The sequence below is a fragment of the Grammomys surdaster genome, unplaced genomic scaffold (genome assembly GCF_004785775.1).
Source record: "Grammomys surdaster isolate TR1022 unplaced genomic scaffold, NIH_TR_1.0 125896, whole genome shotgun sequence".
Classification (NCBI taxonomy): domain Eukaryota; kingdom Metazoa; phylum Chordata; class Mammalia; order Rodentia; family Muridae; genus Grammomys; species Grammomys surdaster.
The window spans coordinates 713,530-734,004 of NW_021620720.1; the positions used below are offsets into that span (position 1 = coordinate 713,530).

Sequence of the window (20,475 nt, forward strand, 5' to 3'; positions counted from 1 at the left end):
CGGGGCCAAAAATGAATGGCGGTGCTTGGGGAGCACAGATTTCGGCGTTCGAGGGGAGGTCTGTGCGGACGCCAGCTTGGCCTGTTTCCCACCTGGATTAGGATGGATCCAATGGGGTCGTTGATCTCCTGGGCCTGCGCCATGACTGAGGCGGACAGAAGACACTTGGCTCCGGAGGTATGGCCTCCTCCGGAGCGCTTCTAGAAGGTGCGGGCACCCGTCACCATAGCAACGCGGCGCGCGCGCGCGCGCGCGCGCGACCGGCACGCTCCACCGGAGGAGCGGAAGGGGGATGTGAGGCCAGCCCGCGCCTCGGCTGCCCAGCGCGCGGTCCCGCCCAGAGCGCGCGCCCGGAGCGCCTCCCCCGCGCGCCGGCTGCGGTGGTGCGGCCCAAGGCGGAAGCGGCGCCGGCGCGGAAGCCGCTCTGCCGCAGCGATGGCTGCCGGTGTCCCCTGCGCGCTGGTCACCAGCTGCTCTGCCACCTTCACCGGGGACCGGCTAGTGCAACGTGAGTAACCGGGCTGGGCCTGGGCTGGGCTGCAAGGCCCAGTTCGGAGCCACGGGCACGGGGCCGGCGACCTCTCCCGGGCACTGCGGGAACTGGGCTCCGGCTCGTCTGCAGGTGTCCTCGCCAGGCGCTTATCCCTCTTCCTGTGTAAAGTGAGGCCAGTCTCTGACCTCCAGCCTCAGGGGTGGTGGCGGGCACCCCCTGACATGGTACTCGAGGCCCCGGAACTTGTGCCCTTAGAGGAATGTAAGGCGCTGGAGTTGTGTTTTGGGGGTTATGCCCCTGCTGCTGGGGTAGTGTTTCCTCCTGTGAACTGAAGTGCTCAGAAAAAGAGATGCACGTGCGTTCGTGGTCTGCCAGGATGATGGACCGACCAGAATTCCTGTGACTGTGGAGAGCTGGAATTTTACTAACTGTAGCCAGATTCTCGTGGACTGCCTTTAGCTTCCTTCTTAGCCATTTGTTATCCACCTCCGTATCTGACCTAATATTCTTGTGTCTGACTATCAAGTAAAATCCTTTTGAATAAGCAGAGAGACCCCTAGCTTCTTCCATCAACCTAAAGGCTAAGAATTTTATCAGACGGTATCTGAGGCCTACAGCAGAGGCTTCCCCGATGTACTGTAATCCACCTACCTGAGGTTCTCACCCATGTATTTTTAAAACATCCTGGCATGTGGCTTTGTTGTCCCTATAAGAACATCATGAAATTGTTATTACCGTGTTGGAACATTTGATTTGAGGCAGCCTGGATTCCTGTTCCCTGTTCATGAGCATTCATATTTGGCTCCAGAATAAATGCTTATTCCCTTACAGATGAGAATTGTGGACATTCTTGACTCCCCTTGATTTTGTGTGTGTAATGTACATACATACATACATACATACATACATACACACACACTTGTGTGTGTCACATTTGTTGGCTGCCCTCTCACTTGCAGTTTAATTTCTTGAGTTCTTCCTGAGGTGCAGGTTCCCCAGAAAAATGAGTTTGAGGTGTTACTGCACCCAGTGCTTTTGCTTCTGGACCCTAAGCATGGCTCTAAAATTCAAGGTTTTTTTTTTCCCCTCTTTGGGGTGTGTGTGTGTATGTATGTATTTTCTGTTTTTTAATCCCACTGCCCTGTGCATACTAAGCATGGCACTCTATCTCTGAGATAAATCCCAGTCCCTCTACCCCAGAATGAGCTCTGAGGTGTAGGTCAGAGAGAGCTAAGGAGCCAGCTCACTGGCCAGTTGTCTGACTCTCTGTGGTCAAGTCGCTTCACCTCTGCCCTTCACGTTCCTGTCTACGGGCTGGGGGTTGTTTTACCGCAGGCTAGCGTGTGGCAAGCATTGGATAAGTGGTTGGCATTGTTGTAAAACCGTATCACCTGTTTAACTTGGCTTTGCTGATCCTTAAAGGGGTCACATGAACAGGTGTCTTTCGAGCCAGTGGATGCTGGCTTGCAAATCACCTGTAAAGCATTATACAGTTTATGTTTATTTTTTACACCTGTTGACAAAATTAGGCAAGCTGTCCTTCCAGCACGGATATTCTGTAATTTGGTTACTGTGAACACTTAGAAAGTTCCGTGCTAGGGCAGCAGCTTAATTAACAGCATTTACAAATGGGAACCAAACTCTCTGCCATTCTCTTACTTCCCTAGGGGAAGTAAGCAGTGCTCCCCACCATCCCTCCCGCTAGGTCTCCCATCTATACCCCTTATTCTTTATGTTGAATTTAGTACAATTTAGCATATGGAGAAAAAAAAATGTTAGCTAACATTTTGGTGATGTTTTTTTTTTTTTTTTGCAGTCTCCCTGGACCCCTGCATAGTTTCTGTGTTTTGTAATTATTGTAATTATATAATTCTGCTTCATATGTAGTTCTTAGCCGTGTGTGTGTGTGTGTGTGTGTGTGTGTAGTGTTGGTGATGGATCCCAGAGTCTTACACACGTTAAGCAAGTGCTCTACTACTGAGTCACACCCTAATCCCCTATCCTGATTTTTTTTTTTAACATTAAGTGAAAAAGTACTTTCTATTGTACATTCATACAGTGAATATACCAGAGTTTTCTCAAGGTGTTTATGGGTCTGTATTTATCTGACTTCCTATAAAATTTATACTCATTTAGATTCCCATTAATGACAGATGAATGAGCTTTAAAGGCAGGCTCAGGAATGTTATATAGTCTGATAGTTGTGGCGCTCTGTCTCCCTCTCGTCCCCCAACAAGGTCTTGCTATGTCTCCTAAGCCAGCTCTGAACTTGTAGTCCAAGTGTTGGGCCCACCATGCTGTCCTATTTCTCAAACCCTGTCCTGTTTGTCAAAGATCAGAACTGGCAAATGTGGTCAGTGACTTGAAAGAGCTGATCGGTCACCAGTAGCCAGCACACGGTGACATTTGTTCTTTGTTCTTTAATAGAGACTTTGAACATTATTGGGGACGGGGGTGAGGTTCTATGAAATAGCACATTTTATTTCTGTATGCAGAGTGTCTTAGGAAACTCTTAATTCTTGTTAAAGTTAGGTGCCACTCATTAGTGTTCCACGAGTCAGCAAGAGAAGGACCAGCCAGCAGGTTATTTAAGTAAGGAAATCGTGAAAGAGGGCAGGTCAGTTCTTCCAAGGTCATGGGGGACAGAGGCCACCGATGGCGTTAAAGACTGACTTCCATTATTCAGGGAATGAATTTAATTTGGGGATAAAAGATGGAGACCACCACCACGAGTAACTGTAGTCCAGGTAGGACCCGGGTTTTGGATCGACTCGTATGTGCTTTTGGGGGGGGGGGGGAGGTTGCCTTGGTCTGGAAGAGGAATCCTGTTTCTGTCGTCAGTCTTTCTGTACCTGATCTGTTTTACTGCTCTTGACCAACAGTGTTAAGTATCTTGTCATCAAACACCAGGTTTGTTAGAAATTCACTCTAAGAATCAGTAGGCCTTGACTGTGGATAAAGTACCTGCATGGACTTTGTCAAAAACTTCTTGTCACCGGGCAGTGGTGGCGCACACCTTTAATCCCAGCACTTGGGAGGCTGAGGCAGGCGGATTTCTGAGTTTGAGAGTTCGAGGCTAGCCAGGGCTACACAGAGAAACCCTGTCTCGAAAAACCAAACCAAAAAAAAAAAAACAAAAACAAAAAAACAACCAACTTCTTGTCACTCTAAGACTTACTTGCAGTACTCCAGTTAGGTACATATATAGCCAAAGGGGGCCTTCTTGGCATACAGTTGTGTGTGTGTGTGTGTGTGGACAGCTGTGGGAGTTGGATCTCTTACTCCACCACATGCATTCCTGAGACTGAGCTCAGCTTGCCTGGCCTGTCTGCACTGTTGCCACCTGAGCTGTCTCACCGGTCCCACAGTGCCACAGTCCCACAGTGCCGGCCATCACAAGCTCGGCATGCTGAGGAACCTGTGCAAGGAACTGCATGATGCATGAGAGTGACCACGCTTCAGGCCAGAGCTCCCTCTGCCCGGAGTATGCTTTGTGAACATAATACTGTCATCCTAGAAAGGTGTGTTCTGATAGACGTTTATTAGAGCTGGTGTCTGTTGTAGCTACTGCCACTAAAATTATGACTTAAGGTACTGTTCCCACCCTCAAGGGGAGTGTAGTAAAAACACATGCCCTATCTGTGAAAATTACAAAACGTTAAGTGCTAACATCTCATCCCTCTAGAAAAGAACTTAGAAGAACTCCTGGAGAATGATGTGGTTTTAAAATATGTGATGCCAACCCAGCAGTTGTGGGTCAGCCACCGTGTTTCCACATCTGGACAAGCTGTCAGAACATCTGCAGCAAAATCCCTTTAGTTAGTAACGTGCAGAAACTTAAGAGATATTATAATAGTACTGTATGTGTATGTAGAACTCTTCATAAGAGCGTTATTAGTAGATCTGTGTGTGTGTGTGTTTGTCTGTCTGTGTCTGTCTGTGAATGTGTGTGTGTGTCTGTGTCTGTGTGTGTGTGTCTTTGTATGAGTATATACGAGTGCAGTACCAAGGGAAGCCACAAGAGGGAGTTGGGTGTGGATTCCTCAAAGCCAGAGTTAACAAGTAGTTGGGAGCTACCCCGTGGGCCCTGAGAATTGAATTCAGGATCCTCTGGAAGATCAGGAAGCCTCTTGATTTTCTAATCTGTCTTTCCAGGCACCCTCAGCTGTGTTTTTAAAAGACAAAATTTACTTTAGTTCTAATCACAGTAGGATAGGGCATACCCATCTTATGGTGAAGGAACTGGTTTGGAAATACAAGGTTTAATTTACCTAGAGTGCTCAGGCAGTAACTGCTGCTGTGTGTGTTCATGGTCAAGTTTTAGCCCAGAGAAAGGTAGAGCTGAGATGTAAACGGAACTACTGCTTAAGGTGGCTGCTTTGGGGTATGAAGCAGTAGGAAGAATTAATGCTTACAAGATAGTTTTAAATATGCTTTCATTACTGTCTGGGATAGTTGAAGATTTATTGATGAGTGGAAGGGGAGGAATCTGGGAATCTGCCTAGAGAATGTATATTACATTAAAATAGAGCATTATTTAACACAGGATGTAGGTGTGGCGTATTAAATATACATTAAAAGATCATTTGCGCGTTAAGTCTAACAATTTCTGGGTTTTTCCTTTTCTTAGTTAATTAAATTTAAGGCAGAGACATTGTGTGTCCGGCAGTTCACTGTAATATGAGTAGGCCACATATCTGTTCATATTAATATGACATCCCATTGGGTTGAGGATTCTGTGTATCAGTAATTCTTCCTTCTGTGTTTGGTAGTATAGTGCGTATTGATTCTGAATTTCCTTTTTTGAACAAGGTCTCACTATGTAACCCTGGCTGGCCTGGAACTCACTATCTAGACTAAGCCATTCTCAAACTCGCAGAGACCCGCCCACCTCTGCTTCCTGAGTGCTGGCATTAAAGGCATATGCTACCATGCCCAGCAATTTGAGCATTCTTAACCTATATTATTTTATTTTTATTTTTAAGAATCCATCCTTATTTTGAGATTTCAACAGACATCTGACATGTTGACTCAAACATTTTACGTGTTATGTTATCCAAGCTCTCCGTGTCCCCCCCCCAACCCCCCGCCCCAGCAAGGTGCAAGAGATTGAACCAAAGGCCTTGTGCATCTTACAGAAGCCATCCACGCATGAGCTACAAGCCAGGGAACATTTAGCTTTCTGTGTTCAGAATTTAGAAGCCTTTATTCTCTGGTCCTCAGGCTTCTAAAACTGGGAACAAGAAAGCTCAGTGTGTTGATGGGCAGATTCGACCATGAAGAATCTCACAGCAAGTATCTGTTATAACATCACTTCTTGGCAAAACAAGAACACTCGGCAAGTTTCGAGAGTGTTTCTCCGTCCACCATACTCCTAGCTTAGGAAAGGCTCCGAAATGACTGTGGTCGGACGTTCCCGTTTCAGGGCTGGGTCCGTTGTTTGAGTCATAACTTGTGGTTTTCCTGAAACAGCTTCTGGAGAGAATCTGAGTGGAGCCTCTGGTCTGCTCTGGAGCTGCATTCATTCAGTTATGTCCCCAAGTCTTTATTTTCTTCAGCAGATGAAGAGATGAGAGCAGCAAGGTCTGCCACAAGTCCTCAGAGCCGTCACCACAGCCATGAAGAACAGTGGTGTCCCATGGAATTTAGGGGACACCAAAATAAACAACAAACACTGGTTTGTTTTTTTTTTTGTTTTTTTCATCATGATACTTCTTAATGCATTTAATTTTTCCAGCTTACATTAGGACTTGAGATTTTTACGTTTCTTACAAGAGAGATACTGTCATTAGCTTAAAGAGTGACACTTAGGGATAAACTCATTCTCCTCAGACCTGAGGGGCCTCCCAGGCGAGAGCACACTGCGTTCCAGTGTGTAATTAAAGCACAGTGAGGCGGGGCTTCTCCAAAGTCATTTACTCATAAGAGTATGGGAGCCGAGATTTAATCCTTCTTTCTGTTCTTGTAAAACATGATTTAACATTTCGGCAGCCAAAAGTGCAAATTGTCAAAATGGAGGCAGGAGAAATGGCAGATTATTTTACCACAGAAGCGAGAACTTTGACAGTTCTCAGAATACATTTACCTTCCTGCTGCAGAGTCTCTGGGACCTTGGTGGGAAATGTATTGAGTCAGTCAAATGGTAAATGAAGGTGTCTCTGTCGGTACTTGGTGCTCGCTTCCTTACCTGTGGAGCAGAGCCTCTGACCTAATGTGAGCAGCTTGTCACTCACGCGTTTTATTTATATTACTGTTGATGGGGGAACTAACTCCAAGGATTGCCTTTGCAGTTAGTGGAGAGGAGGTGAAGAGTAGCGTATTGTCAGCTGAGTTGTGGATGGCCTTTTGTAACGCAGCACACAGTGTTGTGTCCTGGAAGGTTGGAGCCTGTCTAGACTGAGACTTTGATTTCTGGTGTGCCTAACTGCTGACTTTTGTGCAACATGCAGTGGGCATGTGATTTTTAACAACTCAGTGCCTTTCACCCTGGATAGTCCCTTCAGCAATAGCGACATTCAGTGACTAATCAAATCTGATATAAAATCATTTTATAAGGTTAAGTCTGAAAGTCATTGGGAACTTTTCTGGCAAGAATGACAGTCTGGACACAACATCGTATATACGTCAGAGCCAGTCCACAGGTGCCTCAAACAGATCTCTGCAGCTTACCTGAGAAGCAAGGCTGAAGGTGGAGGCAGCCCAGGGCAGCCGTTGAAAGCCCAGAAACTAACAACCAGCTTTGGGTTTAGTATTCCTTACAGACCTGACTGCTGGTCTTGAGCCGCCAGATGAGGCTTCCATCAGCATCAGCCTGTCCAGGGGAGGAAAGCATGCAGCCATTGGGTCAGCAGCAGCGTAGAGGTGCTAACAGGGCAGGGTCATGTTTCCGTTTTGAGTTCTTCGGGAGTGTTCATGGGGGGAAATCTGCCCACTGATTTATAGCCTCATTTTAGTTGTCTAACTTTAAGTACGTGAACTTTACTCCAGAAATATTTACTGATTATCGTTACATGGGCCATCTGTCATAAGTACCTAGAGCATTGCTCCCGTCACCCGCACTTTAGCCGAATGAGAGCATTATTTTATGGAATAGGTTTTATCTAGTGTTTTCACTAAAAGTATTCAGGGGTTATTTTCAGGCATCTAGAATTAATTACCAAGTACTTTTTTTTTTTTTTATGGCTAGTATTCAAAGAAGCATGCTGTAGAGTGGGCAGACATGAACAGGGGAAGACCTTTGTACCTGGAGTGAGGGGTTCTGCAGGAAAGAACAGCAGCTCAGCCTTGTAGGGTTTTTATTCTGTTCACGAGTAGATCTGAAGCACCCTGTCAGGGCTGCTTTCCTCTAGGCTGGGGATTCTCGGCATCCACTCAGTTGCCGTTCTGGACCAGGCAACTCTCTTGCTGTTACTGAGCAAGCATTCTATACACTGGATGCCGGTGCCATTTCCCGACTTGTGACAACCACGCAGGTCAGTGGGCTGCAAGACCATGTCCTCGTGGAGAATCACTGCTTTGGATGTAATTAGAACTAATTTTGAAGGTATAAAAGTGGTGGGTTGCTGGAGAAGGGATTCAGCTCCTAAAATCGCTGGCTGCCCCTGCCGGGGACCTGGGTTTGGTTCCCAGCACCGACCGTCAGGCAGCTCACAACTGCCTGTAACTCCAGTTTCAGGGGATCTGACGCCACCTTCTGGCCTCCAAGGGCACAGCACACATGGTGCATAGACAGGTGAGCAGGCACATGCACATACACGTAAATAAAAATTAAGTTGTTTGAGGGGATGGAATTCAGAGATGTTTCTTTTTGCTGTAGAATCTGTGTAGGGGTTGTGTGTGAATCACCTAATAGTCTTTGCACACAGCATGCAAATTTTAAGGCTGTTGGATCCTGCTTGATTCTCATAAAACATATTACCTCCCACTTCCTGCCAGCTTCTTTATATCCTTGCATGTTTATGCTGCCATTGCATCGTGAGGCCTTTTAAAGGCAAGCAGAGACCACATGTGTGCACATACGCGCGCTAACACACACACACACCACACACAATTATCTTAAGATGAGGCCATGGTGACCAATTCCAGATGACTACTGGGAGAAAGTAAACTGGAAGAAAAGGGGGAGGATTGGGTTGGATTTCCTCTGCTTGAAGTTTTAAAACTTTCCACTGTGATATAAAAAGCCCACGAGCATGTGGAAACATGGGTTTGGAGTGCCAGCAGAGGACAGGGGCAGCCAGGAGGTATAGAGAGCTCAAAGCAAGGGACTCTCTGCTGCTTTTCCACAGCTCCCCGCAGCGGTGCCACCCCGCCGTGCTAGCAGTGCAGGCCTCCCTCAGAGGCTCCTCACTGCTGCCAGAACAAAGGCTACCTGTGCTCGGGCCAGGAGGCTGCAGGATGGCCCCTCAGGGAACTCCAGATAAGAATTTGCTGACATTGGTCAGTGTGGCCTCACAGCCCTGACATTCCGGATTTAACAGCTAGGGCCCCTGACACACAGTACCGTGATCTTGTGGTGTATGTGGTCCCCCACCCACCCCACCCCAGTTGCAGCGTCTGACAGCGTGCAACCCCCAGAAGACCTTCTCTCAGAGTTTTGGCTCAGTAGTTGCACCAGTTGCAACATCAGAGGCGTGCTGAGGTTTCTAAGGCCATTTTACCTGCTGGCTGATGGAAATCCTGGGTCTCATGCTTCTTCCCAACCGCATCTCCCTGGGTTCTCTTCTTTCATAATGGCTGTCTTCCCCTTTGGCTGACGTCAGACTTCTGCTGCCTCCTGTAAATTTCCTAATTGCTTTTTCTTCTGCCTCAACAATGGAAAAGAAAACTTTTGATACGTCATATTTCACAAGGCTGGAAAAGGAAGCAGTCCCAGAGCAGCCCGAAGGAGACTTTCCTCGTTAAGAGCTGCATGTGGCTCCAACCGCCACGTCAGGAGCCTGGTGGCACAGAGACAACTGAGTTGGGACTTGGGGAATGCGCATTCGTTAAAAATTAAATTTTATTTTCATGTGTACGGTGTTCTGTATCTATGCACCACATTCGTGCCTGGTGCCCATGGGGACCAAAAGCATCGGCTCTCACGGAACTGGAGTTACAGGTAACTGTGAGCCACCATGTGGGCGCTGGGAACTGTCCTTCCGAACGGCAGCCACCTGAACTAAGCCATCGCTCTACGCCACAGGAATGAACATTCATCTCCAGCCTCCTCTGTGCTCTGTCCCTCCACCTTCTTGCACATTCCGTCTTGAAGCCACAACAGGAGTTTTGTCTCTGTTTGAGGTGCACTCTGTCCAGGCTCTGGCTAGCACTCAAATGCAGGGCCGTAGTGGCTCTTTTCCAGTGGCTGCACCAAGGGAAGGGAGAGGCACCTTGCATCAGCAGGAAAGAGGAGCCCATGACAGACTCTTGTAGCTGGAGTGTAGACACTGATGCCTGCCGGGAAGACAGTTTGGGTTTGTAGAATAATAACCGAGCTAAGGATGTGGCTTCTCTAGCTTGACTAGGCTCTGGGTTCCACCCCTAGCACCTCATAAACCTGGTGTATGCCACATCCTGTAATCCTGGCACCAGGGAGGTGGAGACAGGAGGGCCAGACCCTCAAGAAATTGCATTCTCAGAACAGTGCTGGTTTCCAGAAGGACTGTCCTGATTTGCAGTGGCAAGCGTCACTTCTCTCAAGCCATGGGGGTGTACGATTTGGCCATGAAATCTGTTGGTACTAAGTGTTCTTATTATACCACTTCAGGAGGCACTCGTTGTTTTGTGCTGAAAATGTCTAGGGAAGAAGAGGCCAGGTGTGCGTGTGTGTGTAAACGGTTTGTGTGGTGTTGGAGAATTCGCCTTGAGCTTCAGTCTGCTTCCTAGCGAGTACCAAGAGGCTCGCCCACCTCTGGCTGATTCTGAAGCACACTCACTACGGTCGCTTTCCTCTGATTGCTTGCCGAATTGGTCTGCCCTCCTAGGTGAGGGCACAAAGCCGTGCAGAAGATGACAGACATGCTGGGTCACTCCACTGACCAACATGCACACAGCCTCTGTCACGTAGCTTAATCTTTCTTGTGAACACCTATGGGGCTGCGGGGGAAAATAAGCTTCCCCAAGTGAGGAAGTAAGTGGGGGGTAGAGGGTAGCTGGAGGCTCCCTGGCTGCCGAAGATGAGGGGTGGGGGGTGGGTTTGCTGCTGGACCTGGAGTGACATGTTAGCTTTTTACACCACAATGAACTATTTTAAGGTGTGAATCCAAGTGTGTAATAACAGACCTAGCAATCAATCACCTACTGTTTGTCTCCTAAAAAGTTATGTATTACAGCTCCACCAGGCGGCCGCCGGTAGCGGGGATGAGAGCTGGAGGGCTGGAGGGCAGAGCTGTTCGGGGAATTTCTTTGTTACACAAGAGCGGAGGACATCCACATTCAGTAAAGAAGGGAGAGTGTTTCGGGCTGTGCAGATATCAGCAGACTCTCATACCCACAGCACACCTCAAACGCCACCGTGAGCAGTTTGCTTCGGTGCCCTGCTGGTTTTTGGAATGTTCCTCTCGTTCTGCTGTTCCTGTTTGGTCCTGGGGAGACAGACAGTGGATCTTTAAGTCCGAGGATGTGTTATGGCTTGTGGTTATACCCCAGAGTGGTGTGACTCCGAGCCCAGCACCTCAGGGAAGCAGGCAAGGATGCGCTAAGCTGGCTTCAGCTTTAGGCTCTACTCCACACCTGGTGTCCCTTTTCTACCCTGTACTGACAGTAGGAACTGGAATAAGGCAGTCTTCATCCTTCCTCACCTACTTACTTAGCACAGATCTGATAACAAAGTTCATACCCAGCCTAACTGGACAATCTGACTAGCACATGCCAAACCAAACACGTGCCGCTGAGAGAGTAAAACAGAACAGAACCCAGGCAGCTACTAGATCACCAGAAAGTAAAATCCAGTTTGGTTTTGGTTCTATTCCCATCTGAGTTTAACACAAAAATAAATAAATTTACCACCTCCCCCATTGCTTTTGTTTATTTACCTATCTTAAAAGGCTTTATTAACATACAATCTGTGCAGCATACAGTTTGCCCAACTAAAGTGTACCATCCGGTGCTTCTCACTGTGTGCAACCCCTTTAGCAGATCCAGATGTTCACAGTTTCAGTTAGCATGTACTTGCAATTTAATTGATTGTATTTTGTCATTGAAGACACCGTTTTGGAAAAACCATGACCCCAAATTGATCCCAGCTTTTAAGTACAAGACTTAGGAAATAGTGGCCAGCCATGGGCCTTAATCCATTTGGTTTCTTCTTTGCCTCTTAACAGTACCACTGTTTGTATTTCGTCTCCTTTAAAAAAACAGCCAGTTCATCATTTTAAATTAGCCGAGAATGAGGATCATCACATGTTGGCTCCTCCCACCCTTTCCAAGCCTGTCTCTGTGTTCTGTGACATCTCCTGGTTTGGGCTGCCTCCCTCGCGTGGTGCCGACAAGATGGGGTCTGTGTTGGCTGGGTGATTCAAGGCTGCTGTTAGCTTGGAGCATTAACTCCCACTGTGAGGTGGACTTCGATCTAAGAGTTGTTTTTTTTTGTTTGCTTGTTCTCTCTGTGAGAAATTGATGTGAAAACAAAGTCTTTGATTTTAACAGCTCCTCTGTCCTGCTGCACACCCACCTGAGTTGTCATGTGAGGAACGTTGTAGCTGGTTACTATGGAGTTAACACTAAATAAAGGATTGCAACTCAAAATGGAAGTGAGGTAGAATTGCCAGTTTGTTAAAGAGGTCAAAGGTCAGTTTCAGACGTGGGCACAGATTATTCCTGTAAGAGGAATGACTGACTACTTTGGGCAAAAATTTCAAGGCAAGGGCTGGAGAGATGGCTCAGTATGTAAACTTCTTGCTGGGCATACAAGGAGTTCAAAGACCGGTACCCACTGCTGGGCGTGGCCACACATGAGGAAGGCATGGCTTTAGGCACACTCATAAACTGAGGAGGGCCGCAGGGGCCTCCTGAATACCAGCATAGCCCAAGGTTTGATGAGAGACTCTGTCTCAAGGGAATAGAGTGGAGAGGGATCGATGTCCTCTCTAGCCTCTGCGTGTGTGCACAGCATGCACAGCTGCACACCCTAGTGCACATAGAACACACTCATTCTTCACCTCTGGATGAGATGAAGGTGTCGGGGATGGTGTTAGGTCACCTCTCCCAGTTTTAAATGTTGTGTGGTACAGGGACCAGCCTGTTCCCACGGCTCCGTGACCGTAGTTCTGTGCGTTTGTCCATCTTCTGCAGTGAAATTTTATTACCTGCACAGCACATACATTTTTGAAAGATTTAGTTATAATGGAAAACATTTAATTTGCTTTGATAACATTTTTAAAATTTGCCAGTGGTGTCTCTGTCAAATAAGGATTTGGGGTGGTTTTCCGAGACGGAACAAGAGTGGATATAAATAGAATTGGGGTCATTTATCAGTATCTATTATTTTGTTTCATTAACTGAATTAATGTCTAAGCATTTAGCCCAAGGAGTATATGCAGCTCTATTTTATTAATGACTTAGCCTTAATCCGTTCATCCTCTTAGCATGCAGTAAGTACAAAGTAGTTAGGATTTCTGCAGTCATCTACTTCCCATGGAGGACTTACATAACAAAATTAATATACCCTCATTCTTTCTTTTCTCTTTGCTCTTTCCCGGGTATTTATCAAGGTAGCTTCCACTCCCCTCCCACCCCCACCACTGTCTAATCTGGAGCTAATGAATTCTGTATTCTGAAAAAGGATATAGCCAAGTGGTCCAGCGCTTGACAAGAACTGGAAGGTCCTGCAGAATTGCAAAACAGAAAACAGAAGGAAAGCCATTGGTTTAAATAAGGTCACAGTTGCTTTTGTAATGATTATGAGAGAAGAAACTCCTAGTAATTGCAGGGCTCTTTAGAGTCATTGTATGCAGGGAAGCAGCCAAGGCTCTGGGTCAGTCTGGTTATCTCACTAAATAAACTGGCTAGTGTGTTGGGTCTGTGCCTTCCATGGAGACACTGTGTGATTTATTTAGATATCCTTGGGACAGAAGATGCCGTTGTGGAAGCGACTTCCAGCGACTCTGTGAGGTTTTACCCCTGGACCATCGATAACAAGTACTATTCTGCAGAGGTCAACCTGTGCGTGGTGCCAACCAAGTTCCTGGTCACTGCCGAGATCGCCGAGTCAGTCCAAGCATTTGTAGTTTACTTTGACAGCACACAGGTAAGCTCTGGTTTCCCGTGACACCTTCAGTCAGACATTCTCATAGCTTTCTGCTTCTCCTCTGTGTTCTCCAAGTTCCTCAATGTATCTCTCCGTTTTTGTTCGTTTCTGCCTCCCCCCTCCCCTCCCCCCATCCCCCCACATAGAAATCAGGTCTTGACAGCGTCTCCTCATGGCTTCCTCTGGCAGAAGCATGGCTACCCGAGGTGATGATTCTGGTCTGTGACAGAGTGTGTGAAGATGGTAAGACTTCCCTGCAGATTTACCTTCCCATGAAGACAGGTCCAACCATGACCTGCACTCACCATGTTACTCGTGAAAATACCACAGTAATTACGTTAGTTGTTTTCAGCATACCTTGAGGCCGAGGTCCTTTCCATTCTGTAGCTTTATCTTCGATACCTTTAGAATGGCACTGACATGGGGAGGAGGCGTTGAGGTCTGTGAGGGTGTTGACGTTAGCTTTACTTAACATTCTTTCACATGATGTTTTAGGAATAAACCGACAGCAGGCTCAAGAGTGGTGCATCAAACATGGCTTCGAGCTGGTGGAGCTCAACCCAGAGGAGCTGCCAGAGGAGGACGGTGAGTGCTCCTGTCTGGAGGAAGCAGCATTTGGTGGAGGTCTAAGATTCTGGTCTAACCTAGGGTGATCACAGCAAGAACCTAGAAATACTAGTTTTCTCCGGCAGTTTGAAAAGCTTTGAGCAGAACCCATTGCTATGATCCTCCCAGCTCTTGGCATAGTCTGTTGGGTGGACTCCACTGCACATTTGAGAACTTTGGAAAACGCACGTGTGTGCTTAAATAGATGAAAGTAAGAGATCGCTGCTGAAAATCATTGTCATCTCCCTGGTTTCTCTCCACTGACAGCCAAGGGTGGTGAGACCTCTGTGTGTGTGTGTCTGTGTGTGTGTCTGTGTGTGTCTGTGTGTGTGGTTTATGTTACTCTTTTTAAATTCATAGTGAGCTAAGGCTGAATTTCGAGAAACCTCAAGAGGAATGCCAGACCTATTGACACCCAAGCCAAAAATAACCCCAGAGCCTCCCACTCCCCTCCCCCAGGGCAGCTGTGTGTCGCCTGCCTTCTGTTCCACAGCCATCTGGACCTCTGGTTTCTTTTCTTTCTTTTCTTGGCAAGATTATTTTTTCATTTAATGTTTGAATGTTAGGCTGTATATATATGTCTGTGCACTGTGCATGTGCCTGGTGCCTGAGGAGGCTGGAAGAGGGCGTCAGGTCCCCTGGAACTGGGGTTACAGATGGTGTGAGGTACCATGTTGATACTGGAAATCATACTTCAGACCTTTGAAGGAGCTGCCAGTTCTCTTAACGGCTGAGCCATCTTCCCAGCCCATCTTTTCTTTGGGGGGAGGGTCTATTGAAAAGAAAAATTCTCTCTCTGTGTGTGTGTGTGTGTGTGTGTGTGTGTGTGTGTGTGTGTATGTATGTATGTGTGTATTGTATATGTATGTGAGTACCTCCAAGGCCAGAAGAGGGCATCATCCCTTGGAACTGCAGTGAGCCACCTAACGTGGGTTTGGGAATTAAACCTCTGCAAAAGCAGCAAGCATTGTAACCACTGAGCTATCTCTCCAGCCCCAAGATTAGTGTTTTTAGTGCTCTCCTCTGGTTGTTTAATAAGAACTTGCATTTTCTGGAGATTGTGAGTAGATTCCATGGGTGAAGTGATGGAGATAGCTTGATCACACAACTCCCTTCTGTCCTGACTGTTCTTATCAGGAGCCCTGTATTTGCTTTATTCATTTATTGCTATACATAGTACATTATGAAGCAACAGCTAATAAACAAGAAAATTAAACCAAGTTATTTGACAGCGTGGCTTCAGGTACATATAGGCGCTATGTGAGTGTGTAGGTATATCTGGGTGTGTACACAGATCTGTGTGTTTCTTTCCCCGGCAGATGACTTCCCTGAGTCCACAGGAGTGAAGCGGATTGTGCAAGCATTGAATGCCAATGTCTGGTCCAACGTCGTGATGAAGAATGGTGAGTAACTAGACGCTGTCGCTCTTCCCCTGTAACGTGTTTTAGATTATCTGGGTATATGTGGAACCATTAGGAGACTGGAATTATTGTCCCAATTCTCAAGTCTTCGGTTGAAGGAAGAGCCAGGTGTTTCGTGTGTGTTGAGTAGGTAATTTAGTGAGCACGCGAGTGTTGCAGTAGGCCTCACATTGTCTTTGGCTTTATAAGACCTAAAATTTTAAGATACGAGCTTTATCATTAAAGAGCTCGCTTGTCCAGCTGTGGGATTCTCTGTCTTTGCCCTCTCTGGGCTCTCTGTGTGAGTGGGGTTTGTGTGCACTTTTCAGATGCCAGGTTGGCGAGCACGGTGGTGTAGTGAACACAGTCACATCTGCAGCTGTCGCGTTAATCTTGATGCAGAGAGAGCTTCCAGGAGAGCATGGGCTCTCGTACCATTCTTCATGGGATGGTCAAAATTCAAAGGGGAGAATGCTTAGCTGGAGGAGGCATGGCTCCAAGAGCGAGGGATTTATGTTATAAAGTCCCTAGGCGAGTCTCACACAGCAGGGGAGCTCCCTTAGGTTTCAGAACACCAGACAGGAGATGTGGGCTTTCTCCTGTAGTAAGCAGGTGGGATCTCCGTAGGTTGACATTAGGGTGGTGTGTGGGAGGCAGAAGTGGAGCCCCAGGTCAGAGAGACCTGAGCTGTTGCAGCCCTGTGGGGTGTGATGGCGGTGACTATGAGGTGGAAGGCTAGGTTTGACCTGTAGTCTGTAGTTGGCTGATGCCGGCTTTTGGAGCCTGCATTAGATTGCTCAGTGTTCGGGAACAAGTCCACAGACTCGATGACTTAGACTGTGGGGATTTATTAAAAGGTCAGAGTCCTCCCCTTGAGGTGCCAGGGCCACCTCCCTCCAGAGATGCTGGATTGCCTGTCGTAGTTCTGGCTTCTGTAGTTCCTTGACTGAGACACTGTTACTTTTAATCTTTCCATGGTTTCTTCCTGTGCGCATGTCTTTGTTCATATCTCTCCTCCTATAAGGCTAGTAGTGGCATTAAATTAGGGCCCACCCTATGGCCACATGACCTGTATTCATTTCCCTGTTTCCAGATGACAGTACACTTCACCGTATTAGAGGTTAGGACTTAGCTTTGTGGTTTGGGGACTGCAGTTCAGTCAAGAGTGTAGTGCCTGAACAAGTGTGCTGTGTTAGGTGAAGCACTGCAGAAGGGAACGAGGAAACCTGTGTGTTACAGTCGGTCTAGCCTGTCTTCCCTGAGAAAGGGCAGGTGAGTGGCCAGCTTGGTGGGTGCAGAAGGCCTCATCTCAGTTGTTAGGATGCTTGACCCTGACCTCTCATCTAACCTTGTGCTTGGCAAAGCCCTTTCTTGCACAATAAGGAAATTTTTTCTCTTTCCTTACCCTTTCTTCTTCACTCTCCCCACTTTCATGTTAGGGAGAATCTGATCTAACTGATGGGCCCTTTCCATTCATCCATGCTCATTCATTCCTTCATCACTTCTCTGTTGAACATTTGTCATAGCTAGCTACTGCTTCAGACAGTGTACAGTGTAACACTAAGTTTAAGCTATGGTCCATAAACCAGATCAATTTAGAATAAAGTTCTTTTTTTTTTCTCTGTGTAGTCCTGGCTGTCCTGGAACTCACTCTGTAGACCAGGCTGGCCTCGAACTCAGAAAACCGCCTGCCTCTGCCTCCCAAGTGCTGGGATTAAAGGCATGCGCCACCACTGCCCAGCTTAGAATAAAGTTCTATTCAGTACTGCCTGTTATAAATTTCTTGGAATAGCTAGAAATGGCTTTAATCATTTTTTTTTTGAAAACTCTGACCCTCATTTCATACATTAAAGAAACAATGGCATACATTAAACATACATTAAAGAAACATTTATAGCTGTGCAACCTCCCAGTGAAGTTACGGCCTCCCATGTCCTTGAGTTAACGAAACGGCACATTGGACATGGTTGGGAGGGACATGTCCATCTGAACGAATGAGTATATGTATATTCAATACACACACACACACACACACACACATCATATACTCTCTTTCTGTCACTGTTCGCTAAAGCAGTGTAAGAGGCCCCCGTTAGCAGTCTCGCTGTGTTAGCTGTTGCATGTAATGTAGAGACGGTAAGGGAGGGGTTCCTAGCTTAGGACCGTGACATAAAATAGCAGGGACTGGTTTGGGTATTTGAGAAGTCCTGGACATGTGTCAGTTTACACACTGAGCATACTTTGCTTCTGTACAGGGTGGTTTTCTGTCAGCTCGACACAAGCTCGGGGTACCTGGGAAGAGGGTGTTTCCGTGTCCTCCATTTGGCCTGTGGGGCATCTTGACTAATGGTTGATGCAGAAGGACCCAGCCCAAAGAGGGTGGAGACGCCCCTGGGTAGGAGGTCCTAGGTTGTCCTAAGTAAGCAGGCTGAGCAACAGCCAGTAAGCAGTGTTCCTCCATGACCTCGGCTGCAGTTCCTGCCTCCAGGTCCCTGCCCTGACTTCTCTAACTACACCTCTAAGCTAAAATAAACCGATTCCTCCCCAGAGTTGATTTGGTCCTGACGTTTGTCACAGCAGTGCAGAGCAAACTAGGACTTCATCTTTGTGCAGAAGTATTCCTACATCCTGTGAGTTTAAACAGTGGAACAGTGTTCTTTAAGTGAAGCAGCGAGGCTCAGTGTGGGTTTGCATGGCTCTTGACCTTCATTTCATTTTTGTCTACAGTCCCGGGAAACAGACGTACTTTCAGCTAAAACCCAAAATTTTGGCATTAGTTTACTTTCATGTTAAGAGGATCCGGGTCCGTGTTATAAACAAAATAACCCGTCTCCTCCTAGTCGAAGCAAGCAATGGAGCCAGGGAAGTGCAGGCCTAAAGAAGTAGGACATCTTTCAGAGCCTCAAGTCTGTCCCTAGAGAGACAGCTCTGTGTGACCCTGTGGTAGGCCATAGGGTCCGTCCAAGGCAGCCTGCTTCCTCTGCCCCCTGAGAACTTGCGGCCTTTCTGGTGTGCATGCCAGTAAGCTACGTCTTCCTCAGCAGCTACTGCCTCTTCCTTTCCTCTGTTTTCTTTATGTGGTGTATATGTGCAAGTGTGTAGACATGCATATGAGGTGAGATATAGATCTTTGAAGAGGTCAAGGGTCAACCTTGGGTGTTGTTCACCTTGTATTGAAACAGTTTCTCACTGGACCCTGGGGACTGGCCGATTAGGCTATACTGACGAGCACATGCCTTCACACCTGGCTTTTTACTTGGGTGTGGGCAGACACTCAGGGCCTTCTATTTGCACTGCAGCCACTCCAATGGCTAAACTATCTACCCAGTCACACAGTAGGTTTTCTGAAAGTCTAAAGTTAGGCATAAGAGAAGGGCTTATCCATTGGTCTATCAGGGGTGGGAGAGGGGTTCATGAAGCCCCGCCTACCTTAGGAGCTATTGGCAGTTAATGATTGCTGGGCAGGGGGAGTCATTTCCTTCTGTGATGTAACTGCTAGCAGCAACTAACCTTCCAGCCATGCTTATGCATGCGGCCCTAATTAAACTCTGTGAGTCACAAAAGCAGCCACAAAATAACACCGAAACCCCAAATCAGCCATGAAAATAGGATGGAGACTGTCGGGAAGAAGATTGGTTCAGTGAGAGTGGGAAGGGGTGAGAAAGGGTGATGAGAAGGGGATGAAAGTGACTGACGACCATACGCCTGGGTTATCACACTCTTAGGTGTCTTCAGTAGAGCCGAAATCACGCCCAGGCAAAGCATCCTTATAAACACTCAAGCCGAGTTACTCACGATAGCCCATGGATGAAAACAACTGCAGAACCAGTGGGCAGTCCATTCAGCAAATTGCTACTCAGCTCTAAGAAAGTACGAACCAGCTACACCAGGACTAACCCCCCCATCCCCCACCCCCCCACACCACCATTGTGCCCAGAGCTTTGGTGTCATTGTGCTTTGACGAGACATCTAGAACAATTACATCCATAGAGACACCGAGTTAAGGATCCATGGTTCCCAGGGCTGAAGGAGAGGTCACTGAGGGGATGGGATTTCCTTATCAGAACATGAAAACGATGTTTTGGACTTGGTGATGAGCTTGCAGAGTTTTGTGACTATATTAAAAGCACTGAATCCTACACTGTAAAGGGAGTGGCTTGGATATGTGAATGGCATCTCTCATATCCATGGGTTAAATTATGTTCCATATCCTGCTTAATTTCACAGTATCCAATGCGTGTGTTAGGTACAGAGGTTAAATGACTTTGCCTGAGGCACAGAGGTCCAGAAGTGTCACACTCATTACCAGGCTGGCGACATGCAATCCCCTAGGAACTTAGTAAGTAGTTGTGTTCTGGTTGCCCTCCCAGACATTCTGACTAGTTTGAGGTGAAGCCCAGCTTCCCTGATCCCTGTCTGCTTCGACCTCAACTCCCTATGTTTATAAACAAATTACAAGACTGTAAGGAAGTTTCCTCCATACTTCTTGCCCTCCTGAAAATCAGGTGACAGTGTCAAGTCCTAATTACACATATGTGGGATGAGCTGTATGTGTGTGCAGTGCCTGTGAGTCTGAAGAGGGCGTTGGATGCCCTGGAATTTGGAGTTATGGGCAGTTGTGAGTTGCCTGACACAGATTCTGGGAACCAAACTCCTCAGGGTCCTCTGAAAGCGAAGCACATGCTTTTAACCACCGAGCTGTCTCTCTAGCTGTGGGCTGTGTTTTTATCTGTGTGATGACGTTGGTC

General features: G+C 47.1%; 1 protein-coding gene across 2 annotated transcripts in view; it reads left to right on the forward strand.

Moving 5' to 3' along the window:
* The first annotated feature begins 407 nt into the window (after positions 1–407).
* The window catches only part of Aagab (alpha and gamma adaptin binding protein), a 36,951-nt gene continuing 16,883 nt past the window's right edge, over positions 408–20,475 (forward strand). The window contains exons 1-5 of one of the 2 annotated variants that reach the window (XM_028752352.1): positions 408–508; positions 13,531–13,721; positions 13,868–13,964; positions 14,217–14,306; positions 15,647–15,730. In XM_028752352.1, coding sequence (XP_028608185.1) covers positions 436–508; positions 13,531–13,721; positions 13,868–13,964; positions 14,217–14,306; positions 15,647–15,730 — 535 coding nt within the window. In that variant the 5' untranslated portion in view covers positions 408–435. The remainder of the gene's footprint in view (positions 509–13,530; positions 13,722–13,867; positions 13,965–14,216; positions 14,307–15,646; positions 15,731–20,475) is intronic. The other variant, XM_028752351.1, reaches the window with a different exon arrangement.